Source organism: Geotrypetes seraphini, chromosome 1 (genome assembly GCF_902459505.1).
Source record: "Geotrypetes seraphini chromosome 1, aGeoSer1.1, whole genome shotgun sequence".
Lineage (NCBI taxonomy): Eukaryota > Metazoa > Chordata > Amphibia > Gymnophiona > Dermophiidae > Geotrypetes > Geotrypetes seraphini.
In genome coordinates, this window is record NC_047084.1 from 125,749,681 (window position 1) to 125,764,938 (window position 15,258).

At 43.9% G+C, this 15,258-nt stretch overlaps 1 protein-coding gene across 2 annotated transcripts in view; it reads left to right on the forward strand.

The window, feature by feature from the left end:
• METTL14 (methyltransferase like 14) overlaps positions 1 to 15,258 on the forward strand; it is a 140,050-nt gene that overhangs the window by 94,043 nt on the left and 30,749 nt on the right. For both annotated transcript variants that reach the window (XM_033937984.1, XM_033937994.1), the window contains one exon: positions 5,988 to 6,080. In XM_033937984.1, the coding sequence (XP_033793875.1) occupies positions 5,988 to 6,080 (93 nt within the window). The remainder of the gene's footprint in view (positions 1 to 5,987; positions 6,081 to 15,258) is intronic.

Consider the following 15,258-nt stretch of genomic DNA (forward strand, 5'->3'; position numbering starts at 1 on the left):
TAATAAATACAAAAATCATTCTGCTTTCTTAAAAAAGACAATTACAATACTTGTCTCTTTCTTGACATAGAAGAATGTATCGGAGCAAATCATGTGACCTTCAGGAAAATATATATTCAGAGCCAGGGTTTTAAGAGTTTATTGCCTAGAAACTAGGGCTGGCACTTCTCAGGAAGATTGTAAGTGAGCTGTGGTATGTTCCTAGGGTGAGAATGAATTGAAGATTGAATGTTCACCTGCAGCTTCCTGTTTGGGAACTGAATCACTGCCAGAAACCGTTTGTTCCATTCAGAAGTGGATCTGTCCAACTACAACATTTGCATTTCATTTCTATACTAGACTTATAGCATTTTTAACAGTTGCAGATCCTCATATTGGGGGCATTTTGTGCTGCTGCATGAGATTCTTATGTAAAACCAAAAGCTGGCTGTACTAGAGCCAAGAGTGTGCAGTGTATGCTAATTTATCTCCTTGAATTACATTAGTGATTTCTATTCCGCCATTACTTTGTGGTTCAAGGCGGATTACATAAGAATTGTTATGATATTAAGAAGTACTTAAGGAATAGTTTGAACATTTTCTAATTTGCTAAGGAGAATATAGTATTGTAGGAGGAGTTTGGGGCATGTCTGGTTGTGTTATATTGGTTTTTGAAGAACAGGGTTTTTGTTTCTTTTTTGAAGGTTTTGTAGTCTGGTCGAAATCAGCAGATTGGTGAGTTGTCTGTCCAATTTCACTGTTCTGGTGGCCAGTAGGTTGTCATACAGTTTTCTTCGTTTGACATTTTTGGTTGGCGGGTGTGTGAATATTGTGTGGGTTCTCCTGTGTCTGGTTGAGGTGGATTGAATTAGTCGATTGTTCCAGTAGGTTGGGCTGTCTCCGTTTATAGCTTTAAATAGTAGACAGTGGAATTTGAAGTGTACTCTGGCTTGTATTGGGAGCCAGTGTGAGTCGTAGTATGCCTCTGTGATGTGGTTGTATTTTTTCAGTGAATAGATGAGTCTTAGGACTGTGTTTTGTATGGTTTGTAGTTGTTTTATCATGGTTGCAGGGCAGGGGAGGTATAGTATGTTGCAGTAGTCTATTAGTCCAAGGATTAGAGATTGTATCACGAGTTGGAGTTGTTTTCTGTCCAAGAATTTTCAAACTTGTCTTAGGTTTCTCGTGGTTGCATGGTACAGCCTCTGTCTATCAGCACTCCGAGGAGTTTTAGCGTGGGTTGAATGGGGTATGAGATCGAGTTTATTACTAGGTTTGTCAATGTTGGGATTTTGCTGTTTTTTAGGAGGATGAATGCCACTTGTTGCACCACCCTCTCCTGAGAGGGGAAAATGTGGCGCAGTGGTTAAAGCTACAGCCTCAGCACCCTGGGGTTGTGGGTTCAAACCCACGTTGCTCCTTGTGACCCTGGGCAAGTCACCTAATTCCCCCCATTGCCCCAGGTACATTAGATAGATTGTGGGACAGACAGGGAAAAATGCTTGAATACCTGAATAAATTCATGTAAACCATTCTGAGCTCCCTGGGGGAATGGAATAAATAAAATAAATACTTCATGTATGGGTATCTGTGGTTTGCTCCTGGTGAAAGCTGTGCTCTTTTTATGTGTAGTTTTTATTGAGATTTTCAACTCAAAAAACTATGTTCCCTCTTAACATAAGTTTTTTGAGCATCGCTCACAGATTTCAAATATTTGCTTACATGTGGGGCCGCTCTGCTCTTGCATGCTTTTGGATGTGCCGGTCCTTTGCTGTAGCCACAACTTAAGTTTCTTTCAAAATGGCTGCCAAGACGTCTTTCAGCAGCCTCGCGAGATTCGTGGAAGTATCGTGAAGCTGCTGCATGAAGTCTCGGCAACCATTTTGAAAGAAACATTAGCGGTGGCTACAGCAGAGGATCAGAGGGAGGACCAAGCACTTACCAACAAGGGGTGGGGGAGAAAAATGGGTCAGACACTGGTGGGTGGAAAGAGAGAAAGGTCTGATCCGCCGATGAATCAATCTGGCAGGGGAAACCCAAACAGCTGAGAGGCAGGAGATTCCCAAACAGCCTCCTGCCACTCAGCAGGAAACCTTTTGTTTTTGGTTTTTTAATGGACATAGATGTTGTCTGTGTGTTACACATGCACAATAGCTGTCTCATTAAAATAAGAAAAAATCCACCCCACCCTGATGCACCGGGGACTCCCCCGTGAAAAAAAAAATTGGCAGGAGGGATGCCCACTCCCTCCTGCCACCGAATGCTCCCCATACCCTGAATTTCCCCCGGACCTTTTTCAGAAGGTAGGAGCAGGAGGGAAGCTTGGTATCTCCTGCTCCGAGGCCCACCAATCCAAATTGGAAGGCCTGCCCCTCCCTGGTGCATGATGTGATGCATGGGGAGGGGCCTAGGCCCTGATTGGTGCAGATGTCTAAGGCCCTTCCGAATTCTGGGATAGAAGGAGAAGCCTAAGGCCCTGATTGGCTCACATGAGGCACTAGGGAGGGGAAGGCCCGCCATTTTGGATTGGCGAACCTCTGAGCAGGCAGGAGAGACCGAGCTTCTCTTCTGCTCCCAACTTCTGACAAAGGTATGGTTGGGGGAAGCATCTGATGGCAAGAAGAAGCGGACATCCCTCTTGCCAATTTTTTCTTGCACCAGGGAGGTCGCCATGGCAGGAGGGAGTGAGCATCCCTCCTATCATTTTTTGCTGGCACAGGGGGAGGGGATGGCTTTTTTTCCCTCTTTTTTTAATGAGACAGATAGTGTGTGTGTAACATACTCTCACAGCATCTGTGCCCATTAAATAAAAAAGCGCTGAACTATCAGTAAGACAGGTAAACGACTGGTTTTGATCCGTGCTTTTTTTTGGATCGCTAAAACCCATCACTTTTTTGGTGCATCGCCAAGCGTGATTGCTCAGCTAGTTTGCATGGCATTTTCATTTTAAATAGCTAATTTGCATGGCTGGATTGGAAAAAGGGCGATCGAGGGGAACAACACAATGTGAACTGTTTTGTGCATTGGGTCAGCAAATGCGATTGACTCTAAAACAGTGTATTTGTAGTATTTTATTGTAATTTTAATGTCTTAATGTATTTATATGGATTTTGTAATCCGCATAGATTTTTGTGATAGGCGGAATATAAATGTTTAAAAATAAAATAAATAAAACTGGTTTAGCGACAACCGCTGCCTTTGGCTCTTAATCCTCCATTGCCCCAGGTATGCTAAGTAGATTGTGAACTCTCTGGGACAGATAGGGTAAAATGCTTGAGTACCTGAATGTAAAGCCACGTAGCCACCTCCATTGCTAAGCTTTATATAAATAATTAATAAACTTGGAAATTTGGACGCTGATGGAAGCTGGGAGAAGAGAGAAGAGTCAGCGAAAAGGGTGAACAGAATGCTAGGAATGATAAAGAAAGGGATCATGAACAGATCGGAGAAGGTTATCATGCCGCTGTACCGGGCCATGGTGCGCCCTCACCCGGAGTACTGCATACAGCACTGGTTGCCATACATGAAGAAGGACACGGTACTACTCGAAAGGGTCCAGAGAAGAGCAACTAATATGGAGGAGTTGTCGTACAGCGAAAGATTAGAGAAACTGGGCCTCTTCTCCCTCAAACAGAGGAGATTGAGAGGGGACATGATCAAAACATTCAAGGCACTGAAGGAAATAGACTTAGTAGATAAGGACAGGTTATTCACCCTCTCCAAAGTAGTGAGAACGAGAGGGCACTCTCTAAAATTGAAAGGGGATAGATTCTGTACGAACGTAAGGAAGTTCTTCTTCACCCAGAGAGTGGTAGAAAACTGGAACACTCTTTCGGAGTCTGTCATAGGAGAAAACACCCTCCAGGGATTCAAGACAAAGTTAGACAAGTTCCTGCTAAACTGGAACATACGCATGTGAGGCTGAGCTCATTTAGAGCACTGGTCTTTGACCTGGGGGCTGCCACGTGAGCGGACTGCTGGGCATGATGGACCACTGGTCTGACCCAACAGCGGCAATTCTTATGTTCTTATGATGGAAGTAGAGAGAGGGAAGATGCTGGATGAAAGGGGAGGGGATGGGATAAAGAAAAAGGGTCTAAGAGGAAGTGAAGTAGGAGAGAGGGGTGAGTGAAAGAGGGAACTTGAGAACTGTATGATAAGAGAGCATTTAATCTAGACAGAGGCAGAAAAGAAAGCAAGCTGAAAGGAAAAGGAGGAAGAGAAGCACAAACGGACAGGAAATCGTGGCAAGAGAATTAAAGGAAAACAAAGAAAGCAGAAACCGGAGACTGAAAAGAAGCAAAGGTAGAAAAATAATTTTATTTTACATTTAAGATAAAATAGAAAGACTAATAAATAAAAATAGAAAATGGGAATAATGGAAATCTTTTTATTGGGCTTTACAACCAATAATGCTATAGAAAGCACTATGATCTTTACACGTCATCTACTGAAATATCATAATAATAATAACAAGCGCTGGGCAATTTGAAAGTAGAATAAGAGCTTTATTTCTATCCCATTGTACCTTTTCAGTTCAAGACGGTATATAACAAGAGATGCTGTAAGTACAAGTGTCGGAAACAGTGAGAACGGAAAATTTCTACTTATAATTGTCTCAAAAACCTCATGTCAGAAAATGTTTTCAGCTAAGAGTTGACCTAGAAATATTTTTTTAAAAATTACATTTAAAGGACTATTTTGCTCAACATCCTATGGAAATTAGTGATGACTCCATCATTCGAAAGTGCCACGGACACTCCCAGGACCTCATTTAACCATCTCCTCTCCCTTTCCCTTATGGTTCTCTTCGGCGATGTGGCAGTGATTAAGACAGGCTGCTGGCGTCAGGGCCTTCCTTCTGCAAGTCCTGCCTACTTTGTTTCAACTTTCTGAGGGACTCGCAAAAGGAAGGCCCCAATGCCAACAGCCTGTTTTAATCGCTGCCACTGCCGTGTTGCCAGAGAGGGTTGTAGGGAGAGGGGTGACAGCCAGATGCAGGACTCAGGATCTTGGACCTGGCTTAAGAACATAAGAATTGCCACTGCTGGGTCATGCGGCAGCCCTCTGGTCAAAGACCAGCACCCTAACTGAGACCAGCCCTACCTAAGTACATTCTGGCGATCCTTGTTTGCTACCACTGGGGAGACAAAATGGCAGGAGACATTCTGAGGTCGCATACCTCCTGGGCTATGCATTCTGCATGTTGAGAACCTCTGTTCTAAGCTATCTTTTTCTTCAGCAAAGGTAGCCCCCATCCCGAAGCAAATAACCCCAAAAGCACACCAAAATGAAAGCTACCCTCTGTATCCCATGACAATACTCAACCCCCCCTTCCCCATTACCAGCACCCACCTGAAGACCCCCATGTGCGGGCTGAAAGCCAGAAGATGATCGCTTCCCTCATATTCCCCCCTCCCCATGGTCCAATAAGTTCCCCCCTGACACGGCTGCAGAGTTTACTAGGCATTCCTGGTGTCAAGTGAAGCAGAAGCAGCAGCCTCTTGTCCCTGGTAAAACTGCCTTTAACATTTTTTTGTCAAATGTGAGTGTATAATTATATTAGTTCTTACTGTAAATTAAAAATTGGCATGTCTTTTTTTAAATCTGTGCTGGTGTGTGTCAAAAGTCAACAGATTGAGTTGCTTGTATTGCTTCTTTCAGTTCTGCATGCTCTGGATTTCCTCCATTCTTGCTCTTTCTTTGCTTCTTGTAACAAATATGGTGCTTTTGACTGGTGTGTCTTAGAGAGGAATTCCTTTCCTTAACTTTACATCTGGTGTTCATTATAGCTCCAAGACCATTCTTTCCGCTTCATTTTAGAAACAAAGAAAGGCTTTACAATAGCCCATGCTCTCTTCTGAGGCACACACACATTCCATGGACTGGCATAAGATCTGCTCATTTATAACATCTGCTGCAGGTACTTGGCCTCAAGTAATCTGGCCATGCAAACACAAACAGTTCACAGAACTCTTGACTGGATTTTTTTGTTTTCTCTCTTTCAGATTATGAAACTGGAAATTGAGGAGATTGCGGCTATCAGATCCTTTGTGTTCTTGTGGTGTGGCTCTGGAGAGGGATTGGACCTTGGCAGAATGGTAAGAGCTGCAAGGGAAAAGCCAAAGGGTCTCTAGCAGGGCTGAAAAATGGGGAATAACCAGTGTTAATTACCACGGTACGTGTTCACAAATGTGTAAACATTAAAGCACCCACAACTGGCCCAGTATGTTACAGACTTTTTAAGCTGCGGTTGGAGGGCACCAGGAAATGTGTGGATGACTTCCAGCCACAGCCCTGAGCCTCCTGTTACCACCGGTGGGAGTGGGGGGTACTGCAGAAGGAGAGGTGAGGGGAATGAGCAGAGGCGCTGACTGACTTGCCACAAGGGGCACATACTGTAAGCAGTAGTCAGTGCCAGCACCTCTCCTCACCGGCATCTCGCGGCACACAGTTTGCAATACACTATACTGGCCATCAAACTGAAAACAAGTGTTAGCTATCATAAGAACATAAGACTTTCCATACTGGGACAGATTAAAGATCCATCAAACCCAGTATCCTGTTTCCATCAGTGGTTAATCCAGGTCACAAGTACCTGACAAGATCCCAAAAGAGTAAAACAGATTTTATGCTGCTTATCCAGCGGGCAGCAATGGAAGAAGCAGACAGAAGCAGGATGTTGAGCTACCCAGTTTTATCCCAGGACAAGCAGGCAGCATATTCTCACTGATGGGTGACGTCACTGTCGGAGCCCCGGTATGGACATTTCAAGAACTTGAATTTTCTAGCAGCCAATTTCAGCAGGATTCTTTAATCCTTTTACTCCGGGATTTTTCTTCGTCTGGCAATGGTTATTTTTCTTCTGGATTGGGTGAGCATATTTTTATATGCATTCCCTTCGCTTCTTCTCCTATTGAGCTTTTTCATCAACTTGGGTTCTCCCTTCTTCATCCACTCAAATTTTGGGAGCCCTTTCTTCTTCTCATTTTCCTGCTCGGTTCACTCCGACTCTGGAATCTTTGATTTCTTCCAATCTTCATTGTTTTTTTCTTTGGGCTGCATCCGTTTCATTTACATCTTTCTCAGTCCGTTTGTTCATTTCTGCTAGGACACCAGCCACTCACCCTTGTTTATATCAAAAGTGGTTTTGTTCTCTTTCCTGGTGTCTTTTTCTCTGCCTGTTTCCACCTTCCTAACCGGTGGTCTTTTTTCTTTGTTTGATTCTAGTCTTGAGTTTATAGCTCTCGGACTTCTTTTTAATGCTATTGCATTTTCTTCTTTTGATTTGTCAAGGAGCAACCTCTTTCTGATTTCTTCTCTGGTTCCCAGGCTCTTGACAGGGGTTTTTTCATGTGTGTAATCACTCTTCATTCCTTCTTCTGTCATCTGGACTATTCCTGTGATTCTTTCCTGGTTGTTGATGCTACCATTTGTAACAATGGTAACAAGAGTAAACAAAACTAGGTTGGTATGTTCAAAGGTGAATGGTTTTTTTTTTTTTTTTTAAATAACTCAGCCCCACCACTCCACCGCTATGTTTACTTCAAAACAGCGGGAGATTTACGTGGTAACTCATCATAGGTATTGGTTTTCTAAATGCTGTGGCAATTTTACGATATTATTATCATTTTTGTAAACTAAAGTAATATATTTATATAAACTAAAATAGTATAGTATATTTACTTAGCTTTTACACACAGCTGGACCTGGGAGTCTGACCCGACATGTTTCGCACAAACAGTGCTGTTTCAAGGGTCTCCCTATGTGAAAACAAAAAGAACAATCCTTAGGGAACCGGCAGTAAAGTCTTTCCCTACATACCTCCCCCCCATATGAGTTGATTAAAGATCATTTAGTCAAACGCTTACCGAGGCCGCCGTTGTCATCCGACTCACAAGTACAACTTCTGTGAAAGATGGCGCCGGCATTCTCAGGCTGCTTTTAAATTCAAGCCCGGTGGTGACCATTTGTAACAATGGCATCAGCTCCACTTGAATTTATTACCTGGAAAATGGTTTTCCTTATGTCTCTCACCTCTTCCAGGGGGTATCGGTGAGTTTCATGCCCTGCTAGCAGCTTCATCCTTATCAGCCTTTCATCAAGCCAAGGTGATTCTTTGTTCATGTCCACAGTATCTTCTACTATTTTCATTTCGCTCAGTCAGTTCTTCTGTCTGTGTTGTTTCCTGCACCTCATTTTTCCTATGAGGATCCTGGCTTTATATGTTTTGTCCTATAGGCGGTTTTTTGTCCTCCTTTTTAACGCAGATCGGAGCCGCAGTAATTTTATCCCAACCTTTTCTTTTAATTCAACTCAGTTTGGATAGCCTATATTCATGGGAACAGTTTTCACTTGGTTTATTGCCTCCCTCTCGTTCTTCTTTACTCAGACTGGCCTGGCACGGAGATATCGTGTCCCAGTCCCTAAGTTCGAGTTCTGGCAGCTTTTGTTGTTTTTCCTTATAGTTACATTACTGAGGAACTCTGTACAGCTGCCACCTGGTCCTCAGTTCATTCCTTCACTTCTCACTATATTTGGTTTTTTTTCTCCAGACGGGATGGGCATTATGTTTTCCAATTGTATTTCTTTGGCCAACTTTCCCACCATCCCATCTCTGTTAGCTCAGAGGTCACCCATCAGTGAGAATATGCTGCCTGCTTGTCCGTAACAGGTTTTATCCAGGGACAGCAGGCAGATATTCTCACAACCCACCCACGTCCTCGGGTTGGCTTCTTAGCTGGCTTATCTTAACTGAGGGTCCCTACGCCTACATCAGGCGGGAAGGCACTCGTGCATGTGTGGTGCGGGCGCCGAGAACTTTTTTCAAGTTCTTGAAGTGTCCGTACCGGGGCTCCGTTGGTGACATCACCCATCAATGAGAATATCTGCCTGCTGTCCCTGGATAACACCTGTTACGGTAAGTAACTGTACTTTCTGCACCGTCTGCCATATGTATGACTACTTCACCTCTGGGAGGCAGTCTTACGTATGTGCTCAATGCGGAGTACTGGAGAGCCTGAAGAAACAAGTCAGACTTCTGGAGGGCAGAGTACTGGAACTGGAGGCACTTCAAGCAGTGGAGGAGGAAGACAGGATGCAGAGAACATCAAGACAGAGGACACTATCGAGGAAGAAGTCCGAGAGCTGGGAAAGTTCATAGAGAAGGCATACAGGGAGGCCGTGGAAAATCACCAGCAACAGTGGAACTGCCGAGATACACCTACAGAGAGTGTGGACCACCCAACGGACAACCACCAGGAAGAAATGGGTGACACAGCAGTGAGATCTGGAAACAGCGGAAGGAACCCACAAGAAGAGTCCAGTGCAAGCCAACCTCAGGATGAGAGAAAATGGATGGGAACAAAGGACATGGACCTACAGCTGGAGAGATGGACATACACCAGGGACACGGACCTGCGGCTGGAGAATCAAGAGAAGATAGAGAGGACAGCAATTGTCGTGCGAGACTCCATCATCAGACAAGTCAACAGCCACATAGCAGGAGGAAGACTGGATCGGCTAGTGACCTGCCTACCGGGAGTCAAGGTAGAAGACATAGTGAGCCGCATCGACAGGATCATCGACAGTGTGGAAGAAGAAGATACGGAGGTGGTGATCCATGTGGGGACGAACAACATGAGCAACAGGAACTACAACAGGGAAGTCCTGAAGGACCAGTTCCGGATGATAGGAAGGAAGCTGAAGACCAGAAGCAGAGGATAGCATTCTTGGAGATCCTGCCGGTATCCAGGGCCGACGAGAAGAGGCAGATGGAGCTGCAAGCAGTCAACACGTGGATGTGGCGCTGGTGTGAGGAAGAAGGATTCCACTTCATGCGCAACTGGATGACGTTCTGGGGAAAGAGCAATCTATTCAGGAAGGACGGACTCCACCTCAGCAGAGACAGAACGAGGCTACTTGCAAGCAACATCAAAAGAGAAGTTGAGAAGTTTTTAAACTAGGAAGAAGGGGAAAGCTGACAGATGACCGAGAGAGAGAGTCGATGGTTCGGGAACCGGTATACCTCGAGGATACCGTGCAGGAAGATAGAGGGGAAGACTCATCGGATCTCAGGCAAGACAGATCGAAAGGGACACAAGAGGGAAGGAAATGCAAGAAACAGGCCGTAAACTCAAGTGTATGTACACTAACGCAAGGAGCCTAAGGAATAAGATGGGTAAATTAGAAGCTATGGCACAAAAAAATAACGTGGACATCATCGGCATCACGGAAACATGGTGGACTGAGGAAAACATCTGGGACACTGTGCTACCAGGATACAAACTATACCGCAGAGACAAAGTGGGTCAAAAAGGTGGGGGCATTGCCATATACATCAAAGAGGGAATTGAATCTACTGGAGAGAACATGCCACAACAGACGGATAAGTTAGAGACTCTATGGGTCAAAATGGACTGGAAACGAAGATCGGCATCTACTACCAACCCCCAGGGCAGTTCGAAGAAATTGATGGAGAAATGACGGACAAGATTAAACGCAACTGCAAGGGAGACAACACAGTTATCATGGGTGACTTCAACTAGGATTCCTGGATAGACTAGGTTCCAGTCTATCTGGGAATAGACTGGAACCTAGGCACCTCCGGCTGCGCTAGAGAGACCAAGTTCCTGAATACTGTAGGCAATTGCTTCCTGGAACAACTTGTCATGGAAAATACAAGAGGAAATGCAATTCTGGACTTCATTTTAAATGGACTGCGAGGACTGGCAGAAGGTGTAGAAGTAGAAGGGATACAGGGAAACAGCGATCACAACATGATCCGCTTTGACCTGGATGCAGGTGCGAAACATCGGTCCAGAACAATGGCCACGGCACTGAACTTCTGAAAATGAAATTACAAAGGGATGAGACTCATGGTGAGGAAGACGATTAAGAAGAGGATAAGCACTTAAAAACGCTAGACCAAGTTTTTTAAGGACACAGTCACCGAGGCGCAAAATCTATATATACCGCGTAACAACAAGGGATCCAAGAGGAAAAAGAACAAGGAACCAGCGTGGCTCACTGTAGAGGTGAAGGATGCGATCAGAAACAAGAAAACTTTGTTTAAGGAATGGAAAAGGTCAAGAATGGACGAAAACTGGAATAAGCACAAACAACATCAACACAGTTACCATAAGGTGGTAAAAGGGGCCAAAAGATACTACGAGGAAAAAATAGCCAAGGAGGCAAAAAACTTCATCATTCTTTCGATATATTAAGAGGAAACGACCCGCGAAGGAAGCGGTGGAACCGTTGGATGACCATGGAATAAAGGGAGTGCTAAAGGAGGACAAAGTAATTGCCAACAAACTGAACACATTTTTTGCGTCTGTATTTACCGAAGAGGATATACACAGCATACTGGAACCAATCAGGCTATATGCTGGAAATGAAGACAGGAAACTGACAGGTTGATGGTCAGTCTAGAAGAGGTATGCAGGCAGATCGATAGGCTTAAGAGTGATAAATCCCCGGGACCGGATGGAATCCATCCGAGGGTCATCAAGGAACTGAAAGGGACTATAGCTGAACTGCTTCAACTAATATCCAATCTGTCCATCAAATCGGAAAAGATTCCGGAAGACTGGAAGGTGGTGAATGTTACTCCAATCTTCAAAAAAGGTTCAAGGAGAGATCTGGGAAACTACAGAGTGGTAAGTCTGACCTCGGTACTGGGAAAGATGGTAGAGGCACTGATAAAGGACTGCATCATTGATCACCTTGACGGACATGGTCTGATGAGGACCAGCCAGCATGGTTTCAGCAAAGGCAGATCTTATTTGACGAACTTGCTGCACTTCTTCGAGAGAGTAAGGCAGATAGACAAGGGCAACCCGGTCGACGTTGTATATCTGGATTTTCAGAAAGTGTTCGACAAGGATCCACTTGAACGACTACTTCGGAAAATTACGAGCCAATGAAACGAGGGTGAAATACTCACGTGGATTAAAAACTGGCTGGAGCATAGGAAACAGAGAGTGGTGGGTAAATGGACAATACTCGGTCTTGAAGAGCATCACCAGTGGGGTGCCGCAGGACTCGGTGCTTGGACCCATGCTCTTCAACATCTTTATAAACGATCTGGACATTGGTATGACGAGTGAGGTTAATTTGCGGACGATACGAAGTTATTCTCAGTAGTGAAGACACAGGAGGATTGTGAAGATTTGCAACGTGAACATAATCAAGCTCGAGAAATGGGCATAGACATGGCAAATGAGGCTCAACGAGGATAAGTGTAAAGTGATGCATATCGGTAACAAAAATCTCATGCACGAATACAGGATGTCCGGTGCGGTACTTTGAGAGACCTCCCAGGAAAGAGACTTGGAAGTTTTGGTTGACAAGTAGATGAAGCTGTCTGTGCAATGTGTGGCGGCGGCGAAAATGGCGAACAAAATGCTAGGAATGATAAAGAAGGTGATCACGAACAGATAGGAAAAGTTTATCATGCCGCTGTACCGGGCCATGTTGTGCCCTCACCTGGAGTACTCCGTCCAGCATTGGTTGCTGTACATGAAGACGGACATGGTACTACTCGAAAGGGTCCAGAGAAGAGCGACTAAAATGGTTAAGAGGCTGGAGGAGTTGCCGTACAGTGAGAGATTGAAGAAACTGAGCCTCTTCTCCCTTGAAAAGAGGAGACTGAGAGGGGACATGATCGAAACAATCAAAATACTGAAGGGAATAGACTTAGTAGATAAAGACAGATTGTTCACCCTCTCCAAGGTAGGAAGAACTAGAGGGCACGTTCTAAAGTTGAAAGGAGATAGATTCCGTACAAATGTAAGGAAGTTTTTCTTTACCCAGAGAGTTGTAGAAAACTGGAACACTCTTCTGGAGTCTGTTATAGGGGAAAACACCCTCCAGGGATTCAAGACAAAGTTGAACAAGTTCCTGCTAAACTGGAATGTACGCAAGTGAGGCTGGACTCTTTTAGAGCACTGGTCTTTGACCTGGGGGCTGCCGCGTGAGCGGAGTGCTGGGCATGATGGACCACAGGTCCGACCCAGCAGCAGCAATTCTTATTTCCCCAAGCCATCTTAATAATGGCCTATGGACTTCTCTTTTAGGAAGCTATTCAACCCTTTTTTAAACCCTGCTAAACTAACTGTTTTGTCCACATTCTTTAGCAACAAATTCCAGAGTTTAATTACACGTTGAACAAATAAATATTTTCTCTGGTTTGTTTTAAATCTATTACTTAGTAGCTTCATTTCCATGACCCCTAGTTCTAGTATTTTTGGAAAGAGTGAACAAGTGATTCACATCTAGCTGTTCTACTGCTCAGTATTTTATAGACTTTTGTTATATCTCCCCTGAGCCGTCTCTTCTCCACGTCGAAGAGTCTCAGCTGCTTTAGCTTTTCCTCATAAGAAAATCATCCCATCCCCTTTATTGTTTTTGTCACCTGTTTCTATATCTTTTCTAATTCCACACAAAACATAAAAATGTCCCAAAATCGGCACTTGGATGTTTTGCAGGGATAACATCCAAGTGCCGGTAATCAAAACAAAGAACTTAGACTTTTTTGTATAATGTTTGCCCTCCAAAATGTCCAACTAAGAAAGGGGCCATGTTAGAGACATATTTTGGATGGGATTTGGTCAGGCTGTGAGCTGGGTTACACTTGGCCATTTGGCAGCAATAATCAAACTTTTTGCAGAACTTAGACGTTCCGAGCTAGACCTGTTTTAGAAGCATCTAAGCACAAAAAAGTTACCCAAACTAACCAAATGCCCACTGGAGGGATTAAATAATAACCCCCACACACTCTCCCATTGGTCACTAACCCTATGTACATACCTGTCTCTAGAATAGCAGAATCTGGTATGAGAAAGGTTAGTAGAGCATCACTCAGGTGTCTTAAGTAACCTGGTGGGTGGACTAATGAGCTATAGAGAGGAGGACCCAGGCTCATAAGATACTCGTTATGGTGGAAAATATGAAGCCACAGAAACATCCAAGTTAGAAACGCCTACATCAGCACCATTTAGACATTGGAGGGGCCAGCATTGTAACTGACTGGCCATCGAGGCATCCCAGTAGAGCAGGGGGGGCACCTTAGAGGGCACTGCTGTGAACCGCATATGTAGGGTGCCTTAATTATTTATGATGATCCTCCAAAACTCCCCCCAAACCTACTATACCCACCTGTTTCCCAACCTATGTATGTTAATTGCATCGAACTTCACAGTGTATCACGGTATGGAAATAAAATTTTGTGTTATGTTATGATCAAGAAGAAGTGTCTCAATTTGAAATGCTTCCCGGTACATCACAACAAGTCAAAGAAGGAAAACTTGCCAGCTACATTTTATCCTGGCCCAGTACAAAACAGACAGCAGTGGAAACAATGAAAGGGCAGCTGTGGGAAGAGAGAAGTTAGGTTTCTGCTGTCAAGGGGCCTCCCTTTCCCAGATGCACTAGCTAATCGTAGCCCCATCGGACTCTCTGAGACAGAGCCTCCTTGCGCCTTGAGAGCCTCTTGAATCCTTAGGCGCATTTTAGCTACGAGTTGATCCTTTGTTTCCAGTACTACAAGATAAATGAAATGCACTGCATTTCCACTCTAAAATTGAGGGCAGCTTTGTACATGGAAGCCATTGACATTTTAGGACTTTCACTGCTGTGCTACCTTTTAGCCCTGTGATTTTACTGCTGATTCTCAATCAGGGGTAAGATTCGCATGTGCTAAAAATTAGGGAAGCTTTAACCCCTTGGACCTCTGTATTTTTGTGTTCAGGTATTTTAATTGAATTAAAAGAAGCTGTTAATATTTTATTTTATACAAAGCTAAGAGAATGTTATCACCATATTGTACAACAATTTATCTATTTGTATTCCGCTCTATCAGCTTGTCTCTAGGTTGATTACAAATAAACACACATAATATATCTAAAACTATACAAAACCACAATCTGAAATCATCACATAAACTTTTGTCACTCTCCCTCTAGAGCAGTGGTCTCAAACTCAAACCCTTTGCAGGGCCACATTTTGGATTTGTAAGTACTTGGAGGGCCTCAGAAAAAGATAGTTAATGTCTTATTAAAGAAATGACAATTTTGCATGAGATAAACTTTATAAATCTTTCCTTTTGGCTAAGTCTTAATAATACTATTGCAATTTATAGCTAAAGAGATATATGATCAAGAAACTGTTTTATTTTACTTATGTGATTATGATAAACATACCGAGGGCCTCAAAATAGTATCTGGTGGGCCGCGAGTTTGAGACCACTGCTCTAGAGCAAGGGTGTCAAAGTCCCTC